Source organism: Platichthys flesus, chromosome 8 (genome assembly GCF_949316205.1).
Source record: "Platichthys flesus chromosome 8, fPlaFle2.1, whole genome shotgun sequence".
Classification (NCBI taxonomy): Eukaryota; Metazoa; Chordata; class Actinopteri; order Pleuronectiformes; family Pleuronectidae; genus Platichthys; species Platichthys flesus.
This window is the reverse complement of record NC_084952.1, coordinates 4,031,389-4,054,911: the sequence shown is the minus strand read 5'-3', so window position 1 is coordinate 4,054,911 and position 23,523 is coordinate 4,031,389. Positions and strand designations below refer to the sequence as shown.

The 23,523-nt window shown below is 42.7% G+C and overlaps 1 protein-coding gene across 2 annotated transcripts in view; it reads right to left on the bottom strand.

Moving 5' to 3' along the window:
• Nucleotides 1–23,523, bottom strand: part of fstl5 (follistatin-like 5) — a 148,790-nt gene that overhangs the window by 78,997 nt on the left and 46,270 nt on the right. For both annotated transcript variants that reach the window (XM_062393101.1, XM_062393102.1), the window contains exon 4: nucleotides 20,488–20,736. In XM_062393101.1, the coding sequence (XP_062249085.1) occupies nucleotides 20,488–20,736 (249 nt within the window). The remainder of the gene's footprint in view (nucleotides 1–20,487; nucleotides 20,737–23,523) is intronic.

The window sequence follows — 23,523 nt, the reverse complement described above, 5'->3', positions numbered from 1 at the left end:
CATGTGATAATTCAGGATCTTAATCATGGCATATTTGGAGGACTGATATCTCTGATTGGGGACATTGGTGGAGCTCGATTGAATATAAGGATCTACTGCTTGTTGCAGATCTGTTTTCGTTTGTTGCACGTTCGTTCATTTCCTAGGGAATAAATCATGGATGACGAGAAGACGAGGTTTGGGCTGAATAACGAAACAAATAATTTTATAGGTGATGAAATGTTGATCGGTTTCATTAGAACATGACGCTACCTCCATCTCTTCTCGTCCGTACACATTCGACTCTTCGAGAACTGGACTTTCTTTCTGCACATGATAACTTTCCGAGTGTGTGTGTGTGAGGTAACGGCTCCAGACAGACTCCCCCCCTTCACCCGCTCTCTGTCACTTCCTCTTCGTCCCCAGATGCAGGTGTAATTCTCTCCCTCCCATCCTTCATCGGCCCCGCTGCTCTTCCTCGTGTCTTAATCTTTGATGTATTGCCCCCGGCCGCCCCTCCTCTTCTCACCGGGAAGGGGGATCATTATCATCCAGGAGACTTTGCACGAACTCTCAGATTCAACTCACCTTCCCACCCCCCACCTTTGCCTTCTTCTCCGGGCTCTCAGAAGCCTCCAGAGGAGTTCAGAGCCGTGGACTCTCCTTGTTGAAGGATCTCATCCTCCCTGCCATCTGCTCCACCACAGTAGCATGAAACTGCATGAGGCTATTTCCACTTTACTGGGCCTTTTGTTCCCACTGTGACAGATCCACACTGCCTCTGTTCTGCTGGCTCCTGTTTAATCTTTAAAGAGAATGAATGGGAGGCATGACTCATCTTGAATTCTGCATTGAATATACATTATGATACTGCAAAATGTTTTATGCCAGAGTTTAGATTAAGTTATTTTAATGCATGAACTTTTTAAGGGCTTAACTTATTAAGCACCGTTGTTTGAGATTGAGTCGTTTATTGGAAAGTACCCAGAGTTTTTAAAGAATACAAATTGTTTTAAACAAATTTTTACCTCTTTCTACGTCAACACACCCAAAAGAGAGTGAGATAGAAGTAGACTGAGGCCATTTACATATCTAAAATATCTCCATCCAGACAAGAACAAAAAACTTACTACAAACATTTAAACCCCCAAAAAAAACTCTCTGTCTAAGTGTCTTAATACAGAGTGGTGAGCTGATAAGTCTGAGGGAAAGAAAGAAAGAAGGAAGGAAGAGGAGGAGGAAGAGGAGGAAGAGGAGAGACCACTGAGGCCCTGTTCAACTCCTAACTATGATCCCAGAGGAGTTGATCACAGGGAGCTGCCTCTAGTTGATGAGCTGATGGAGGACAGTGACCCGGGGGATGAACACACCCAGACCAAGACATCCAATCAACACACGGCTGCAGCTCGATATTTGGACGAGGTGCAGACGCACTGGGAGTTTGTTCACTCTTATGTCTGTTGACAGACTGGAGCTTCACACTGAGCATGGAAACTTCTCTCAGAGTCACAGGTTGATTTAAAATGGACAATCTCCAAGTCCTGGATGATTTGGTGACAGTTTCCAGCTCAAACGATGTAAACTATTGTCCCTGCAACACATTTATATCAGCCCATAACTTTTTATACCGTGAGCGACAGAGGTCTCTCATTTTATGCCGTCCACGGTTCTGGCCGGCGAGCGGGGGGGCAGAGTGAAAGGTTGCTTACGTCGCTGCGAAGTTGGAGGTGTGCCGCCTGTCGCCTGCAGCTCCTCGTCTAACAGTTCACTGTGGCTGCTCCTTCTCCTTCCATGAGTCACTGCAATATTTCAAACTCTGATCCGCTGTCAGAGAAACTCTGCCTTTGTTTTCTAGTGGCATTTCTGATGAGGAGTGGTAAGCTCACTGAAAAATCACCCTGTGTTTCCTCAATGCTTTAATGCAGCAGGGGGAAATTTACAGAATAACAGAAACCTAATGCAGGATTTTTCTTTTTCCCCGAAACCTGGCCACAGTTTGTAATACTGAAAATATAGTAAATACTCTCATGTACGAATACTTTCCTTAGTGGCCCAGAGGCCCAATAGCTATTTTATATAAAGAGTGGATGCTACATATCCACATAAGTCAGGGGCCGACACCTTCATGCATGTTTTATATGATGTGGTTGTCCTGGGCTGCGGATTTCCATGAATTCCATGTCTCGATGGGGGGAAAATGCATTATGGGTAATGTATTCTGTGAATGTTTGTGACAGCTTGAGCTTGCAAAAATAAATAAATAAAATGTCTTCACTTGCAGTTCAAACCATGGCTGACGAACAGAGTGAGAGGAGCAGCAGTGAGGCAAAGTAGAGCAGTTACCAAGATGAAAACAACACAACAATGACAATGACTGAGGAAATTCAGACTTCGATGCTTCTGCTGAGCAACAAACTGTTTCTATCTGCTGCAGCGTCTGAGAAGTCAATGTGGGAAGTCAAGTTTTTCAAACATTACTTTTAGGAGGGTGTCTCATAAATTGCCTGAGTTTCTGGCATTCTTTGAGATTGACACTTTAAAGGCGTACTAATGGTAGCCTACTTAAACCCAGGGGAAATACAGTAGAAGGAGAAAGTAGAGTATGTTTAAATATATAATCTGTTCTTGTTATTTTGTTATATGGTTGTGTTCCTTGTTTAGTCAGAGTACGTTACAGCCCAGGTGAGTGAGCTTCCTACCCTGACTCAGGGGATGTGAACTGCTGAGATAAGCTTTGCATTCGCTGACTTTACATTATGCTTCTCTTATCTCGTGCTTCTCAGCCATTTCTTCCCTTTCCCATAGAAGAATATTTAAAAAAAATGGCTGCCTAAGATGGATGTGCCTGTACTTTTCCTCATTTACTGGATTTCAATTAGCACTGCGCACATTTTTCATCCAAAGACATTTTTTAGAGCTTTCCCACAGTTTTAGGTTGTTTCCAGAAATACAATGAGAACAGAAGTGTGTCATACACAATACAGAGTCTTTGAGGAACAAGGTCGGAAGTGGAATTTGAGTTGAGATTATTTTAGCAAGTGTGATTATCTTTAAAGTTATGAAAATACAAATTCCAAAAACAACCAAAAACCACCATGCCAAAGAGCTGAAATCTCCAGAAACGGCAAAGTAAGTGGCCTTTGAGCAGGAAAACATAATTTAGTCACTCATAATATAGAACTGATTGCTGCATCCCTCGTAGGTCGGAAACAGATATTGAGTGATAATGGCTCTGCTGACCTGGAGCACCAGTTTGTTGATTTGCAGTCTTGTTGTAAACTAACATTTACCCTGAAACCCTCTGTGCAATTTGAAAATATTTGCTTCTTTCGCTCAGCACAGGAGTTCATTTCCTTCTGTCTGGTCGGTGTCCTGATCCGAAGAAGTACGAGCCTCTATTCAGCTCCATCAACGCTTTAGATTATAGACATTATCGTACACAAACACACAGTGGGAAGGAGACTCTCACACTGACTCGCAGAAACCCTCCTGATTATCTCAAAGCCTCCTGAGTGGTGCTTCTATCCCCACAGTGGGGTCACCATTAGGTTAACACATTCTATTATCATCTATCCAGCCAGCGGCCTCATAGCCGGGAACCATAAAGAGCTGAATTCCTATAGATCCGCTGGCCTAGATATGGCAAAACGCTTCAGCCTGTATCGATTGGTTCATAAAGCATTCAGGTTCACAAACCAGGATGGAACACGTGGCTGTTTGATCCCCACGTCCACCAGCCGCTGTGTCTGCAGCCACACGGACGCACTCCGGAGTTTTACGACCTCTCCAACCGCTGCCGACGTCCCAGTGCCGCTGAAATTCAGCCCAATATCAAGCAGCCTTTTACCATTACGGCTGCTGTTAATTTCTTTAATCTATTCCATTAGCGTGGCCACGAAGCTGAAAATGAGAGGCTAATTTGATGTTTTCTAACCCTCGGGCGACCTCGTAATATCGACCATTTCGGGTTCAACAAATGTTTAGCACTCGTTTCCATTAGTGTTGTTCCTTTCCCTGCTGAGGAGCTCTGTGCCCGGCAGAGGGGACGAGCACAACGAGCCCAGGTCAGAGGATCGTAAACCTTTTTCCTTCTGGAACGTGCATTTTTCTTGCTGATGTTTTGTCAGAAATCCGAATGGTTTCTGATGTATGGTGTAATCGTCCCTATTGGCAGCCAGCTCCGTCATTTCTGCTTCTGACAAGACTCTCATTCAGACTGATAGAGCCGTGGAGAAACACATAAGTCCCCGCACTGTGAAATCAAAGAGAGGCCTTGATGTGCACGGAGCTATACGATGTAAATATTTATCTGGGTTAACGTTCTTTTCCAAAAAGGAAGAGACAGAAAGACAACAAAGCATCCAACGGATAAAAGAATATTGTGGTATTTCTATACGTTTTCTGTACGTTATTTAGGTCATGAAGCATTTTGAGTTGTTTCAGATTCCTTTTGAATATTTAAAAAACCCCTTCCTGCAGCACATCTTAAGCTGCAGTTTCTCAAATTACCTCCACTACACTCTGCAGTCGCTTGTTCTGAGGCTGTCAACCATGTGACCATTACGCTCAATAACAGAAGGTTTAGAGCAGCAGTTTGCAGAATGTCAATGTGGAAGGTGTCGCCTGTAAGTGAACCCACAGAGATTTATCGTCCACATCTTTAGAGTTTTACAGTGAGCTGGTGGATCAGCTGTCCGGCCCTGAACAACACTACTTTGGTTAGTTTGTTTTGTGTTGATTTTGTGGATAAATAAAGTAAGGATAACAAAACCTGTAAAAACACAGATAAATAACAATGAGCAGGGAAGCTCATACCATGTTTTTTTCAGAAATTGGAGAAAACCCAGGTAAAAATGTGCGTATATTTGGGATATATATTGGAATTAAGTGGTATATGTGCAATAAATTCACTACATATTCAGACACTGCACATACTCGTTTTTGAATCCACTTAAATTTCATTACATTTAGAACATATTATTTTACTGATATACATTTTTCACTTCCCTTGCTGCTGTCCCTGTTGTGGGACTAATAAAGGATTATCTTATCTTATATTATCTTATTTCATAACTGCTAAATGTGTAAATAAGCAACTGTTTAATCACATGTTCCTCATATAAATGCACACAGCGAAAATGTCTTTAAAAAAAAGTTCTTCTTCTGCTCCTGCTTGCTGTTATTGTATGTTTACCCAACAAAGATCATGTGATGAAGTCAAAAAGCTCCAGTGCACAGAACAGCTCTGTGAGAAGCACAATGGACTGAAGAAGACCTTGGGACAAGCTCGGAGTCTGTAGGATGAGTGGATGTTGAGCGGTGACGGCTTTGTCAACTGCTGCTGTGTGAATGGCTGTTTCCAAGGTCGGGGAAGGAACAGTGAAGTTTCTCAGACCCCTCGTGGAGGCAGGGGTGTTGGATGGTTCAGAGAATCAAGATACATCCGAGGTGGACAATGTGGCCAGCGTGCAACACAAGCAGAAATGAAACAACTAATAATACAACTGCTCAGTAGATTTGTCGGTAGCGCGAAGAGAACACGTCATCCAAAAGAACTACAGTTACAGATTCAACATTAATTCACTAGAAGGACACTTAGCAGAGCTCATACCTCCGCCCAGGACCGAGAGTCCACTTCAATTTAATCAAGCTGTACCGAATTTCACACTCTCGTGAAGAGCAGCCCCCTTTAATGACTGTTTCTACACCCCCCCCTCCCCCCCCCCCCCCACCCATCAAGATCGATGACATATTCCCTTGAAATGTCCCTATAAAAAATCTTGCAAAGTAAGAAGTAAAATATCCTGGCTCCGCTTCAGCCTCAACCCGTATTGCATCCCTGTGGCCTCAGTAGAAAATCCACCCCGGGAGTGTTTCTAATCCTTCTAAATAACAAACAGTTAAACGCTGATGAAAGCACAGCCCTCCTCCTCCTCGGAGCAGGTCATTATACGATCTCAAATCTCAAGCACAAAAGGGTTTTCTTTCTATTATCGGGCTGTTAATGCGAACACTAATTATGAGCAGGCTTCCTTTCCCCCCCTCTGGTCAAACAGAAAAAAAGCACAACCTTCAACTTGTTTTATCCAGAGATTCGTTTTTTGTTCTGCACTCAAGCTTTTTCTTCCTCAACAGAGATTCATGTCGTTTTTATCAGATTGTCCAGAACCTGAAAATCCTGCACATTTGTCCGAGGGGTTTGTTTTATACATAGAATGCAGTGAAAGCTTTGATATTATAAAACGCCCACAACGCTGCAACCCAGTCAACCCTCTCCCCCTCCACACCCTCCTCCTCTCTGCATCTCTCTCGCTCTGCGACTTACTCAGGAGCCCACTGCTCCGAGCGATGCTGGCAAAGATTGCTCACTTTTATTTCACCAAATTGTTCAAAGGGCCTGATATCCAGGAAGGAGAAAGTGGGTGGAAACAACAGAGAGCGAGAGGAGGCCGAGAGCAATAAAATGGAAACTTCTCAGGATAATTGCTTGCACAGCAAAGGAGCTTTTAACCAATTCCTTTAATGAAAAGCCACGTTGTGCATTCTGCGAAAAATGATCCTGGAACCTGTTCACTCACTGTAGACGCGCTCGCACCAGAACGCGATTTGGACAATTCATCACGAGTCTAACGCGTTTTTAAGGGTTTGTGTTAATTTACATATTTATTGGAAAGTCTTAGAGGAGAGTCACTTTAATGTAGTTTTAATTTATGGGCCTTTTATTTATACACCTGAGCGGTAACTCTTTGAAACTGCACCACCATAACACAACAAATCTCTGCAGGAAAAAATCACTGAGCAACCTTAGAGCAACTTTTTGCCTTAAAGTCACAACTTCAGAATTCGTTTAAAGGAACAGGAGCCCTGAGAACACTTCGCTTTTGTAGCTTTGACGAACGTGTACTATCTCTTGTGAGAAGTTCGTTACTGACTGACAATCGCAGTTTATTTGCAAATCAGGCCGAGAAAGTTGAATCATCAAAACTTTGGATCAATTAAATTCTCTGATATTCAGGTAGGACATTGTTCACATGAATCAACCCTTTTTGGCTGCAGGGGGCGCTGTTTCCCAGTTACATCACATAGTTTTGTTTTAATATTTATAATAAGTCTCCTAACTTTCTCTGGTTAAGGCAAAGTTAAATATCGCTTTCACTCGGTCGTCGCTACTTTGACTCTCCCGTAAACTTTTCTGCAGCGTCAGCACAACTTCACGCATGTTTAAATATGCTACTTATCACATGATTGTTTGAGGATCGTCTGCACGAGGCTTCGATGGAGTAATTGTAATTTTAGGCCCATAATGAACACGCTGATGAGTCGGAAGCTTTGAAGCTGAGCTATAAATAAACCCATCGATCAAAGACTCGCTGTTTGTCTTGAGGTGTTCGAACCTGCGGGGGGGGTTGTATCATTAGCTACATCAAATTAGACTCAACAAAGTTATAACAAATTATTTAGAATTATACTTTACAGTTTATTTAAATTGGAGTATATAAATAGATTTGCTGTGTTTGTTATAAAAAGTATTCATCTGGCAGCGTGATGAGCTGTAGGATGAAAATATTCCAACATTCCTCTCAAAAGGAACATGTTCATGTTTTAGTATCAAAGCCTCGAGTTTCTTGTCCTTCAAATCAATTCAGCACAGAGATTTGTTATGGAATATTTATGATTTGCTGGTCGGCTGTCTTTGAACACGTCTAAAAATAACAGCTTGACTGCAGTTGAACATAGTCTCTGAAAAAAATTATCCAAGGGGGGGAAAAGTCACCCCCAACCACACATATGTTTGTATTTTGGCCTTGTTTGCTCAATATCTATGTTTGTGTTCCATTCATAATTTATAGTTCTACCTGAGAGAAACATCCCTCTTTGGTCTCCAGCTTCTTATTCGTGGAGCATGTTTTTTCGTCAAATCGGTAAAAATGTAGTCGTATATAACATATATATTTGTCTTTACCTCCACGAAGGACATTGTTTTTAATGCATTCGTGTTTGTAATCACATCTACTTCTTTCCCTCTGTCAGAGCTCTATAGACAAACAAGGTTAAATTTCGTCACCATCTCAAACTTACTCAGCAGAGCACAGTTACCTAAATAATAATTGTTGTGCTAATTGTGCTCATAAATAGGGTAAGTCGGGCCTCAGGTGTCTCGGCTGCTGAGGAACACGCAGGAATAATAAAATAAAAACAGGCTTGGGAGACGCACAACCCTTAAATGCACACTGAATAAATTACAAGTCTTTGTGGGAATATCCTCAAGGGTTCCTTTTCTTCACTGGGAGAAAAATAATACATGTTCTTATTTATAGATACACACAGAGGGACGGTGGTAGTGGGACAGAGTTATTCCAAACTGCAGGATGATTTTAAAATAAACGCAACGCGTGCATTCAACCCCAATCTCGGTTCCACCTTTGTCACAATAAAAGACAAAGTATTTCACACACAGCTGCAACTTCTGCGAATGCAAACAAGAACATTAAGAGAATTGAAAATGCTGCAATGCCGACAAAACAATAATTTATGTATTAACATAAAGCACACTAAATAAATTTGATTTAAATGATGCATAATGTGTAATATTGGTGTTAAAATAAGCAGTTTATAAACCTGGGGGAGATTAAATTAGCCTGGTTGTTGTTAGAGGTAGATTTTTTAATTAAACACTGATTAATATCAAACCTCAGAGAGATGGTTGTTAAGTTTCCCTGTGTTGAAACACTTCCAACAATTCACACAGATGTTTAAAGCCTGTTATAAAACCAAACCTCCTCTTTAAGACCATCTGCATTTCTCTACTAAAAATAAAGCCGAGAAGCACCCATGGTAAAACAGTGTTTATATCCATGTCTGTCAAGACTCATAATGTTTTCTAATAAAAGGTAATTACTGTATTTATCATCATTTTTCTTTTGAGCAGAATGAGAAATCTGTTCATCCACATGTGCACGGATGTTTGTGCCAGAAGTAATGAAATTCATGAGCCTCCCGAGAATAAGCCAGCTGTGTCCTTGAGTGACCTTGACCTTCGACACCCAGAATCGTATTAATTCATGTTTGAGTACAAATGAACATTTTAACCAACTGTTCCTGAGATAGCGGGTTTTTCAGAGCGCGGAGCAGATGGTCAAAGGATGTCAAAGCACAACGCCCCCGGCCCACACCCACAAAATCCATATCAACGAGAGCTCAATGAACTGCAGTTGGAGCAAATGCACAAAAGAACAAACCAAATCAAGTAGAAAATAAATGTGCTGCAAATTCATTAAGATGAATTAAGATGCATGTATTAGTCCCAAACACATGCACAGACATGACAAAGGCACACTCATGCAGGTAGGGAAATTGAACCTCTGCTTTTCACCCATCTGGTGCAGGACACACAGAGCAGTGAGCGACCATGTACGGCGCTCGGGGAGCAGATGTTGGGGGAGTAAGGTGCCTTGCTCAGGGGCACTAGACAGGGTAGGGAGACTCTTGGATTTTTGGACAGATCAATCCAGGTTTGTCTTTTGTTGTCTCTCCGTGGAGTCGAACCAGAGACGAACCAGAGACCTTCTCTGCCCATAGTCCAAGTTTCTGCCACTAGTCCACCGCCTCTCATGCAACACAACCAAAGAGACGCAAAACCGTCTGCAGCTCAACGCACTAGGAATTAAGAAAACACATGTAAATAGAAAAAAAGCATTGAACTGCAGGTTTGCCACTTTTGTGGATCCCTTGGAAACATCTCTGTTGTCGTTTTCACATTGTGTTTCTGTATTAGCACGTGTTGTGATCTTAAGCAGCTTTCTCGGCCACCGTAGATTTGTCTATTTGGTCAATACTGGTAGTGCAGCTTAATGTGGACGTTTAAATACATGGATTGGATATCAACAATAATATCCAGTTTCTCTTAATGATCCGTCGGGCCTCTTCAGATCTTCTTAACCTTGGACACGGAGGCTACTGATGTTATCTTTCTAAGTCTTTCTAAGAACCTATTTAGCTGAAAAGTGTTAATATCTCACAACTATAATCCTATTTCCAATGTGTCAAACGCTGCTGCCGGCTGTTTGGATGAGTGGAAACTCACACAGGCATAAGGAGAGTATATAAAAACGACCCCAGGCTCCTGAACAACATGGGTTACGTCCAATGTGCCACAGAGAAGGAGCCGCTGACCACGAGGGACTTTTAAGATGCTTCTGGCAAACAGGCGTCCGACATGGAGAAGGTGAACAGCTCGGGTCGCCATGATTTACTGTCACCACCGAAGGAATCGCCTTGTAGCAAATCCCATTGACGACAGGAGCTGCCATATAAACCCCATAACCGATGACTTACCAGCTAATTTAGGTGACATGATGGTGGGGATGGGAAGAGGGTGGAAGGGGGGGAGGGGGGGCTCGGTGTCACTTGGACAGGAGTCAGGGCTGTGAATAAACAAACAGCAACCTGCAGCCTTTCAAATTAGACCACTGCAGCCGCTCGTCCCTGTCAGGCAGCTCCAGGCCTCGTCCTTCAGTAAATATTAACTGTCCTCGCCATCTGCAGCCACTTCCCGACCTCCTCTCCCCTCTGAAGCCCGACTGCACTGCAGATCCTCACACGGACTCCCGCAAGTTCCCGTAATTTTAGCTTTTGATCGATAGCGAAAACAGGAGAACTGCTTGTTTCGTCTTTGCGGACTGAGCACTGGAAATATTCTGTCACCCAGCACCAGGCAGGTGTGAAATACAAAACGACACAGAGAACAATAAGAGTACAGATTTTCCGGCGTGTTCACGTCGGGGAGCTTTGATTCACCTTGACATAAGATTTCACCCTCGTCTTATTTTCCATCTCTGCACCTAATTTCATCTCTGTATTAATCCTGGTTATGATGCGTCCCTCCGAGTGCCGGGCGTGGAGAGCTGCTCCTGCACGCACCAGACACAAAGACTGATGACACAATTGTGCACAGAACATTTTCCCCTTACCATATCACTTTTTTTCCCCCCCACAAATGCGCCTGCACACAGTCCCTGCAGCGATGTCATGCATCTGCACTGTTTCCCCATTGCATCAGTCTTCATTCCGCTGTAATAAGGAAAGCTAACGGTGCCAGGCATGCAGAGATGTGACTGCCATTAGCAGACGCCCGTGTCAGAGGGAAAGAAGGCGGGGGGGAACCAGAAAAAGACAAAATCAATGACAAAAGAAAAAAACACCTTAGTTTTCCAGGTATGATGATTTTCTTTGCCCACTGTCACCACTCGAGACAATTACCCTTTGTGTTAGAGGCTTTTACTAAAACATGCCAAGGTGAGTCAGTCAAAAAAAAGTGATTTCATTGCATTCTTTTCCATTGAGAAGCCGTTTGAGCCCGGCCTTGCACTCTTCCTCTCTCTACCATCATGTCAACCACTCATCATGTTCACTCTCTCACTGACCGTTGAGAGCAGCACGATGACGTGTGGCATTGAGCTCATGTCGGCTGAGGAGCGTCGAGGCCGTGAAGCATCTTTATCTTTCAGCAAATGTCTCGTTTGCCCTTTCTTTGTCTCTCGATAAGGGGGGTGTCACATGTATCCATTTTCAGAGAGAATGTTTGATTCCATGTAAGCTTCTGTTTTTCTGGTTTATACAAGGTGAAGAAAGTCGCACACAGCCTCACACTCGTATTTGTGTGTGTGTTACAAAAAAAACAACACAATCTGATCCTGGATCAACTGATAAACAGCTGATGAGCACATAATCTGGAGAGACTGAAGAGGATCATTAATCTCCTTTGCCCTGAGCAACATTTAACCGCAGCTTGTGTCAAATTCAGGATAATATGTCAGCGAAAAAATCCAAGGTTGCTTTTCAATATCTCGATGAAATGATACAAAGTGTAATTCACCATTTTCCACCTACATAATAAAATCAGCCTTATTTTCGAAAATAATTGATTTTGTGTGAATCTCATTATGTTTATTCAACAAAGCAGATCACAATATACTGTGTATAACCTCTTAGCTCAGGAGTCTAAGCTCCTGCAGGTGACAATGGTTTGGACGTCCTTGCAAACTTAATGATCCGCCCGGCTCGATTTTAATGAGGAGCTTGTTCCTTGGCACCGCTGTCGATGACAACGCCAGGTCTCCTACGGAGGCTGCAGCGTTAAGGGTGCCACCGGAGTCATTAAAAGGAAAGCGAGAGTGCACGGGAGGTTCTGAAGCCTTCTCACTGTACACAAGCTCCTCTCACTGATCTCCCCGGAGCGACTCTCCGGAGGGAACGGCGGCGCAGAGACATCGTTAAGGTAGAAGGTCTCCGGAGGCCGGGCGCCACAACGCCTCATGATCGTGTTGTTCTTAGCGGAGCCCAGGAGATTTGTCCACAAAGAGTTTGCTCTGTGGAGACGGCAGAGAGGCAGCCGGCAACAAACAACACACTGCACCTCAACAAGATCTGCTTTTAACAACACAAACTAATAACAGATGTTCATAGTTGCTGTGCTCAGGTCGGTGCAAAAAAAAAAAACGTAACCATGCTGTGCTGTGGAAAAATGACGATTTGTTAATTCATGTCAACCTTTAAAGAGTAAATTCTGAGAAACGTAGGAGTGACAGACTCAAAATATAGATTTAAAACAAAGCTCATAATACAAACATTGACAGTTTATGTCTCAGATCAGTCACACATACAATATTTTACCATTATCTGATCACTAACTATAAACTAAGGAACATTTAAATACAGGTGATTACTGTGTGTTAGTTTTGACAAGATAAAAAGTTGTGCGATGCAAAATGCTGATAAAGATAAATGTTTTTCGGCATTGTAGTAAAAAATGAAGAAAAGACACATCTGGGAAACCAGTATTACAGTCTCTGATTTAATGTTGTAAAATATGGAGCCTTGATTATATAAATGCCTACTTCATAACCCAGGTGACACACAAACCTCCTCCCCTGATTACACAAACTGTCGATAAATTACACACTGAGACGTCTCTGCTTTCACATTTGTAGATAAATATGCACAGAATGGTTGGCGGCCGACTCAGCGGCTAATTCATCTCAACAGAGGCAGGTTCCATGGGGGACATGTCCTCGTCCGGTAAATATAAAAAAATATTCAGAAGGTGTTTTCTCTTTTTATCAAAGTATTAAATAAATTGGTGTCAAAAAATGTACGACATTTTTTATTTGGCCGGGTGATTTAGAAATAAAACAATTGGTCTAATCAGTGATTGATCAATTAGCAGGAAATAGGAGTAGCATATTTTTTAAATTTCAATTTTTTCCTGTTCTTGTCTTCTGAAGATGCCACTTTGTGTTAATGAGCAGATTATCACCAGTCAGCCGAGAACAGATGATACAACTAATCGTCAGTTTGCATCCCAACAGGGAGGAGGTGACTAACCTTTGATTTCGAGCAAGCTCAGACCAGAGGCACAGGGGCATGAGCAGCGGGGGTGCAGGTGAGATCATTAGCACCGTGCAGGTCAACAGGCAGCAGCATTTGCAATGTACCTATGACAATTAACGGGCCATTCTAGGCTCTGGGATGCGAGTCGTTCATCATATTTTAGCAGTGATTCTAATGTGTACTCAGCACATCATTCTTAATTTAAAATGTGTCCCTTCTCGGCTGCGTTCAACTTGAAACTACGCGATCAGCCGCTCTGTTAAAACCGCTGACAGCTGATTAACGGTTGAGCATCTTGTTACAGTGGCACCTGTCAAAGAGCTGCAGCAAGTGAACAGTCAGTTCTTAAAGTTGATGTGTTAGAAGCTGGAAAAATGGATCTGAGAAAATCAAGGACCAAGTTGTGATTTGTAGAGGACTGCAAACTACAGGTGTGGTGGGGAAACCAGTGAACCAGTGACAGGGGTCATGGGAACCCAAGGCTCACTGACGCAGAAGAGCCACTGTGCCACAAAGTGATGATAAAGAAGTTCAAGCTTGTTATGATAAAAAGCCGTCAGAGCCCAGAACGCATGGCGTGTCGCTTCCAGTGGGAGAATGTCACTGCAGACCTGTTAGAGTGTGAACCTTGACCCCTGTCAGCTGCTGCACGCGCCTGCAAAGGGCATGTGAGCGTCCAAGCTGGACGACGGTGTGATGGGAGAAAGTGGCCGAGGATGATTCGTCTTTTCTTTACCATCGTGTGGACAGCTGGGGGCTTGTGGTGCCTTCATCGGCAAAGTGATGCATTGGGCCACAGCGAGAGAATGCAAGTATAGTATGCATGCAGTGTATAGTGTAGACCAGGGGTGTGATACTTCTATAAGCCAGACTACAAGAATTGTAACATCAATGGGTATCCAAATCTAACAATTTACAGGAGGTGGAGGATCTGATGCTGATGCTCGTACCCAGCAGCATCACCACTTCCAGAGGTCTTGTAGAGTCACGCCTGAAAGGATAAGTGCTGTTTCCACTATGCAGGTTAACACTCCGGGAGTAAACACGGAAAATACACATTTTTGCATTCAGTGTCTGTCAAGGTACCTGAAGGAAATTACCTTAAAGCTCTGCATGATCTCTCAGAACTCTGCATTACTATTCTGTTTGTGCTCCCGCTCGGGATGCAGTGGGATTCATCTCCTTCTCACTGTTTGCGTTTGGACGCTCCCCTTAAAATATCCAAACCAATATTTCAGTAAGATTGCAGGAAGCCATTATATTTAAAAAGGTCTGATGAAATCTAACAACACTGGCTCATCTCAATATTTATAACAAAGCCGATATGCAAATCTTTGATCCATCCTTCCTCAACTGCATGATGCAAAAGCAAGTTGCAGTGAAGCCGTACAGTAAGTGGTAAATAAAAAAGAATGTGACACACTCAGGAGGGCTATTAGGATCTGAATGTCTGAGGGTTTTCTAAGTGTGAGATCTCTCAGATAACTGGACATGCTGAATGCACTGGAACCACTCGCTTGATGTGCTGCAGCTTCAGCCCTGATTGCCTCCACTCGCGGTGAAAGTTGTCATCTGCAGAAACCCGCTCTCCTCCATGCACACGTTCGGATTCGACAGGCTTTTGTGCACCACTTAATTTTCAATCAGATCCGATCCTGGCTAAGTTGCCATGCGGTGCAAAGGGAAAATGGGGGTCATACGCTTTCCCATAGTGCTAATGAGAAGCTTCAGTCAACACATGGCTGTCATTTTTTATCCTGTCTTCCATAGAAGATAAGAGGCACTCGAGAAAGGCCTGGCTGACAAGTCCTGTCCATTTCCCACAGAGACACATCCAACTGGGACCAGAACCAATAGTGGCTCGGCTCCCACGCGTATGGATGTCATATGAAATGCTTTAAGTTCACGATGGCCCACGGGATTAATTGTGTGTCCATCAAGTGAATCTGAGGCAGGATGGTCAGTGATCATAAGATGCCAGGACTCGTCTGCTGATGGAAGCTATTAAGACGTCATGATGACATGGTGAATAGAGTAAATAATGACGTGTGTTTAAGAATGGCCTAATGGCACTGAAACCATCACATTCTTCTGAATCACTTCCATTCCTATTTCAAACTAGCAAGTTTAATGTATATTCCAATTTTGTAATTACTAGCAACACCATATATTACCCAAGAGAGCTTTAAATATGAAAATCCACTTTACACGCACACTACTGGTAAATGTGACTCGGCTCCAATAACCAACACATTGTTTTATGAATATTTGAAGTTGTGGAGTTTAAATTAAGTTGACCTGCGATTTAAATAATTTAAAACCATGTCTGCACTGATTGGCCAGCGAATGCAAGTGGCTGATAAATGAGGAAAACAGAAACTTGATTGCCAATCTTGATTTCATTAAATTCTGTGAATCAAAAAAAAAAAAGTCTGGGCCAATTTGTGGCAGTGGGCAGAGCGTTAAAGTCGGGGCTGGCATTTCATTTCACTGGCACTGACAGTTCATTTGTGGCATTTTGTTTTGAGTGGAGTTATATATAACTCCTCATTTAATGTGCCGGACAGAAGGGAGACCTTATGCTGCTGTAATGATAAGCTTCCCCTGCTGGTGAGCTGGAATCAACTGAGTGAAAGATTCAACATAAACATAAAAAGAAATGTGATTATGATTATAACGTTGGGAAAAAAATACCTATGATTGATGTGCATGATATATACTTGAGTGTGTCATTCTATATATCAGGGTAAGGGTCCATCAGTGATTAGCTTGCACCACTAAACAGGCAATAAGAAACCGATAAAATCTTTTTTGAATGCATTACATTTAATGTGCTGGCAAAGTGCAAATACCCCCTCTGAAAGAAATGGTATAATATTTCTAATGACAGCTTCAAAATATTTTTAAATGAGAGAGCACTAAGCCAAGGCCTGTGTCTGGAGAGGGATGAGCGCGTGAGGAACAAGACGACCGCACCAGACAAACTCTGCAGAGGAACGTTTCCAGAGAGATCATAATCCAACCTGGACCCAAATGTAGTAGCATTGATTTCAGCATTTAACAAACATTAAATCCATCTACTCTTTTATAAATGATCTACATGAGGGATGTTTCTGTGAATCCTATGGAAACCATTGGTCCTGATGATGCAGGATGACGTCACCAAATAGTCAGAACAACGTGTCCGTCTGTACGACTTCATGTTCACCAGAGCCTGGAGCCAAGTTCAGCCCTTGACACCCACCCCTGGTGACAAAATGACAGGTGAGAACAAATTTAAGACCCCCACACACTTTCAAGTCTGCTCCAATCAGACTCTGGTTGGTTTTCCCCCATCGTGTGATTCATTGAGGCGGGTGTGAACACAGAGATCACACTTGGGGACTCTCAGAGTTTGAACTAAAAGGCTCCTGCAGACGGGTGTACGTTGCCTTCTGGGAAGCAGCAGGACGAGCAAACTGCAGCAGCTCAGGGAGCAGCAGCTGGACGTTGCATCTCATGACTGTTTCTATCACAATAAGATGTGCGAGTCCAGACCATGGGTCCTTCTTGATGTGTTACCGTCGTCATCTCACCTCAGACACATCCGGCAAATAAGTGAACATTCTCACCCAGTTTGAGGTGGTGCATTTTGGGTTGCTTGGATGTTCCTCCGTTTTAAAAGCAACCAAACCAAAGAAGAAATGCTTCAACTCATCATCTGATTCCGACCAGAGCAAATAGAATCACAGGTGAAAACAGCCAAAGAGACTTGCAGACTAGGGAGGATGTATTCAAGGGCACAGATGTGTTGGGGAACTGTCAGCATGCTAAACTTGCTCCAAAGGACAATGTTAACATCTTGATTTGCAGCAGGTTTAATGTTACTACACATTCACCATCATTCTGTTGCACAGCTGGAGCTGTTGGGAGTTTTGCGGGTACAGTTGGTGATGAAGCAAAGCGACAGTAGAGTTAGTTTAGTAGATCACCAGAGCTGTCAGAACCCATTCTGTTGCTATCCATTCCAAATTGTAAATGAGTCTATCCAGTAACCGGTGTAGAGACATGTCACTAAACAACCAAAAAAAGCAAACTTCATGGTTGCACAAGAGGAAAGATGGTAAGGGCTTCATCCTTAGGAGGAACCATTAGGAGGTGCGAGGGGGATGACGTTGGGTGTTAGATGAAAAAACGAGCTGGTAAGATATTTACTTCCTTTTTACAGATCATGTGGTGGCAGCACAGACCTGAGACACCCGAGACGTGGACAGATGATGGCGGGTGATGACCTGAATGACCCTTGATCAATACAATACTCTAGAGACAGTAACTCAGAGTAGAGAGACACGTAATCACGAATAATCCATAAGCTCCCGAGCCGGTGCGCCTCAACACAGGTATTGGAGGCATACAAATACACAGCAGGGACTTAATTAAATGTTATCAGGTGAATAGGAAGCAGATGAGCGAGCATGTTAAAATATGGTTCATCTCGTAACAATGGTGATCAGAAGTAAACCATGCTTTCCTTCTTTTAAGTCAGTATTCTATACATGACAAGGAGAAGGAGACAAACGGGACCAAAAACATAAGTATTCATTGGAGGTAACAAACACTGAAATGCAAGAAAGTCATTATTACGCGATGATAAGGAGGAAATGTCTCCAGATTGTCAGGTGAATTCAAACCATTACCTGGACGACAAATAATCAAGTGACACATTAAACCTGCCACGAGGGCACATTCCATTCTACTCACTAATAACCTCTGAATCATAATGACGTCTAGATTTGCTTTTAAGCTCTATTACATTTGCTCAATTATCCATTTCCTCTGATTGCCACCGCGGATGCAGCAAAGGACACAAATCCTCTGCAGCTGTTTGTGTTTCAGGGAAACGCTTCTGTTTTTCCACTGTTCAAGTTTTTCCACTGTAAACATCATTTCTGTAATTTATGGTTTTTAAATGATTGGAAAGTGGAGAGAGGGAAAACAATGCCTTTAGGAGAGATTACTAATCACTGCAGCAGGTTCCCGCGTCCTCCTCCTGGAGCTCTCATCCAATGTGAAATTGATTACACATCAGTCAGAGTACAAAGAAAAACCGTTTGGACCGAGCTAGGGACACGATTCTTTTTTTTTTAACTCCTTCTTTTTGGCTGCTGTTGATCTGATATCGATCGGCTGACATTGGTCAAACATCCCACTCTGCATTGCGGATAGATGCTGATTGGGTGTCAAGGGGTTGTCTGACAGGACAGGACAGGGCGCATGAATGAGGCTGATTAGGGCCTCACCCACCGGGGATGTGCCATTGATTCAAATGCCTTTTTCTGTGATTGGGATGGAACAGACGCTATGATTGTGAACACTGGCTTACCATCACTGTCTCTGCACAGGCTGCTCCCTACGTGTACCAAGCGATGAGGCTGCTGGCGCTTTAAGATGGTTTGTACTGTATTTTGTCTCTTGTGTAGGGAATTTACTCCCTGTAGTTTGGCTTTGTTCGTCTATAAATTCAACATTCCAGCAACGGAGGAACTTGGCAAGGACGACGTGCCGTTTCTTTTTCAGTTAATCCGAGGATGTGAGGAGAACCACACAGAGTTTCATGTGCTACAGTAAAATGATCCAAAGACGCCCTATGTCTCCTGTGAAGTTACTTTTCAAAGTTAACAAGGTAGCGAAGACGCTCTGTCGAATCGACGCAGAGACTCGGTCAAGTTGCTCATGAATATTGTGACTATGCCGTCTGCGAGCAGTCTGCCACTGCCCCCCCCCCCCCCCCCCCCTTTGCCCTGAATGAAGTGGATGAGTGTCGGGAGCTCTTACTTCACCAATATCCACCTTCACGAAAGAGAGAGCGGCCTTGTTTCCAGGGACTAAGAATAATTGGCGTGTTTATACAATCAATGTTAGAGAGCAGTCATCCTTCTCTGGGGAAATATGAACACCGGAGTAATACCACCTGCTCCTGCTTTTAAACCGAGCTGTGCATTCTACAAAGGCTCATATGACTGATTTCAGATCCTGCCCTAATTGTGATTCATGTTGCATTCACGATGAAACGCTCCATTGTACGTGTCAATACCTCACGTAAATGGCTGTGATATGTTTCACGCTGTCTTTTGTGTTAGCGAAATTATGTTGTTCTGTTACAGTACGACGTGATTTAATGTCATTTAATGCACTTTGTGTGCTTGTATTTTGACATTAAAAATTAAGATGTGCGGTAAAATATGCATTTGCTTCAGACCCGTAATTGTTTTTGCCGAGAACATTAAAGAAACCGTCCCTAACTATCATGCAGCTTTTCATGTTCGTCCTCTGTATATTACTCCCACATGGATTCACCCACACCATTATTTCTTCTCTTTGCCAAATGAGACAGAAGACGCTTGATGGATCCACTTCCACGGAGCACAGTTATTCCAACAAGAAGCACGTGTGTTTAAACAAGAGGCATCTGCTGTCTGCTGTATGGAGACGTTAAGAAAATCTGCCCAACAACAACTCTAAAAAGTCACTAATTAAAACACCATACCTTGCTTGGGCCTTTTTTATCTGTACAAAAACTACAGAATAAAAATGCACATCTAGACATTTGTTCTAAAGTCTCTGCTGATTCCGTGGAAACTACTAATTTACTCAGACTTAGAAATGTTCATATAGTCAACAATGTCTTTGCTTAGCCAATTCATTATATATGTCTGAGTTCATAATTTTTTTTTGCAGGTGTTTTTATGTATTTTTGAAATCTTTGGAGTTAGGTCTGGTGTCTGAGCTAGTGATGTGGAAATGGACATTTTGCCAACCAAATAAAAAATCTGACTTTTTAGCAAATGGTAATTTCCCACCTTAAATCTCTTGCTCAGTGATTATTCAGCTTTCACGCTTCTTCCATCTTGAAAAAGCTTTCTTGAATAACTTTTATGTTCCATTCTTCAAGGTCTTCAATAACCTAGATATTGTCCTGTGCTCAACAAGTCAGGCAGAGCACTAACACCGGGTTAAGCATTCGTACCAACTGCACTACATAGGATGAAAGCATTCGAGCAAAGGGCAAAGAGCGAGACTCCCAGCATCCACTGCTCCACACATCCTCCTGCATTAGAGAAAGGTCACACGAGCGCTCACCTTTGTAGAAGCACTCCTCGCTGTGCACGATGGTAACCCGGTGTCCTCTGAGGCACGAGGCCCTGTGCAGCTCACAGTGGTTCTGGTACAGCTTGCCGTCCGAGCCGCACACGGGTTTGTAGTGTGGTTTACAGTGATCCAAGCACTTGCAGTCCCCTTGGCCGGTCTCATGGTCGGCGACGCAGTGACGCCCCAAGCCACAGTACTTGTGTTCACAGGGACCCGGAGAACCAAGGTGTCCCATAAACCCTGCAGAATACACAATCAAGAGAAAGTTAGCACTTTTCGTCTGACCACAAGAAAACCAGGAAGTCAGGGCTTCAGCTCTTATTACAGACTGGGTACCCTAGACGCTCAGGGAACCCTCTTCGATGGTCCATGGATTCTAAACCAACAAAGTGTCAAACTCATAAATTATGAAACTCAAGATCTCTACAAAGCATCCACAGTGGGAAGGATTAAACAAAAATACAACAACGAAAACAGTCTGCTCTTTACAAAACAAATATCACCAAAAAAACATCTCCTGTTTTATCATTTGACATTTGCAGACCTAAGATGCAATTTCACATCAATGTAAGCACAGTTGTATAAATGTCGACATCCACAACTTTTATTTACTCTCTTTCAAAAATATAAGGCTACATAACTGAGTGAGGATATATTCCATATATAGATGAATGACAACAGCTCCCGTAAGTGTCTTGATCGCCCCCTGGTAGCTGTTTTCTGTATAGGTGATAAAGCCTGCCTCCGCTATGTTAGCACATGGGACATTGACTAAATTCGATAGACATGTAAATAAATTATTTCATAGATTTGCTAAAAGTCTGTTTTACAACTGTATACAAGGTCTTTTGACAGTATTAAAGTGTTAGCTTGCTGGGTAGCCGTCGGTTAGCATCGCTGCTAACATGGTGCTAATGCTGTATCTATGGAAGCCTCTCAGAGCGTCACCATCGTTGAGGACTTTCTTCTGAGTGTGGAACCGAGTTAGGAAAAAGCAAGATACCGTCATTGAGCTGTGACTCGTGTGAGAAACTTCTGCTCAGTGAAAGAAGACATTAGCTGCTTAGAGGTAACACACTCACACACACACAGACACACACCAGACATTAAAGCTGCACACAAAGGGTTTATTTAGTTTACTCCTGGCTTTTGTTATATTTTTTATAAGTGGCTCCTTCAATTTTAAAGCTGAAAAATGTAGCCTTGCTTTTCTGAATTGTCAAAAACTTTGTCAAAGTTGAGTTACATTTTTCAAAATGTTGTGTCTTGTAGTTTCAAGGTGCCATAAGGACATTTCTACAGATTACAGGTTACTTTGCCTTGGTCGAAAAATGCTATTGCACGTTATTTGGTTGAACTAACGTAGTGATGACTGATTTGATTATAATCTTGTTTTGTTAAGTAAATCATAAAAATATATGTTATTATATGTCCTCCTGGTTGAAATTATTAATACCACAGCTGCACACCAAGATCCCTGCATGGCTGAAAGATGGCCGTGTTCCTACCCAAATATTTTGCTTTCATTTCTGTATAGTAGAAGGACGTGGAGATTGTCAATCATCTCCAGGTTAAGAAGGAGGGAGCAGTTCTGTTTTGGGTTTTACAGTGTCCAACATGTCATCACACAATGTGACCTCTACAATGACACAAGGTTAAATGTCATCAAGTATTCATTAGATCCAAGGGGTCAGGAGTTGAGGGTACGAAATGAAAAGAAAGGCGAAAAAGTGAAATGTGGGAAAAGTGTTCTTGAGTGAACTCTGACCACAGTGTGGAGGAGGCAAGCGAGGGAGAATTTCCCAATGGGGATTAGTGGAGTGGCAGGAAAAAGAAGCTAATCACGGATCCAAACACTGGAGCTTGTAGGGTTTTCCAGCAGCAGTGAATCGGAAATAGTATCGGAAATAGTATAACAACTTCATAAGGGAAATAAGATGTGCTGTTTGACCGTGAAGTCGAAATCGCACTTTACGAGGACGGGACTTTCCTTTGAGAGTTCATTAGAGTGAATTTGTCACAGTTGAAGATTCTGCCTTTTCAACCTGTTTGAACACAGGCCACAGATCAGCCTGCACACTGAACTACATCAAATATATTGGCTTTCTAATGGCTGCCGTCTCACTCTCACATCGCCCTTTGGAACAGTCCTCCGGGATCGGGGGGGGGATGAGCCAGGAAAAAAGACACAAAAACTCAACCATCAGAGTGGAGGTCTCTAAGAGCTTTCACGAGCTGAAGGGACAGCTTGCTATGAATACACACGGAGAATGATTATAGGTTTGTCCACTGCTTAATCCCTTTTGTGCAAAGGTCATAGTATTTGCAAACTGTTAGTGTGCAGTCCTTTAGAAAACTGCCCGTGTAATGAGAGAGCAATAACAGATATACATTGCAGCATTTAGTTTTTGTGTCCCAGGACAAACGGACAGTTTAACGACCCGCAGTGAAAGCAGAAATGTTCAAACTCACATCCTGACACACTGAGCGTTACACACACCAGCACAGCGATGATGAATAAAAGCTGTGACACTACACAGACTCGCACTGCACAGACTCATCGCACAGTATCACAGATTATTTTTTAATGAACACAGTATAAATTAATTATCATGTCCTCTGCATATCAAGTTGAGAGCATATGTGTTGTTGCTTTAAAATAATTAGGCAGAGGAGACGAGCGTAGACAGAGCAGGACTTTAGTCTAAATCCTTGTTGGGTTCAATTGAATGAACAAAAAGCAAAGACGTGTCCAACTCTGAGTTGTTCTAATGTTTTGCAAAACTTTATTCAGCTCAAAAGTTTTGAGCCATAAATAAAGATTTAGCTAGTGTTTTTCATTTGTTCCCTCTCAGTATCGACTTTACCTAAAGCAAGATAAACATGGATTTAAGGTTATGCAACTGAAAGTGCGTGTGTTTGTTAATGATCATTCTTTGTAATTTATCGATCAATTCTGACATGAAGCATGAGATGGAATGTGAACCTAAGGCTCAGGTGAATAGGTTTTTAAATTCAAACTCCTCC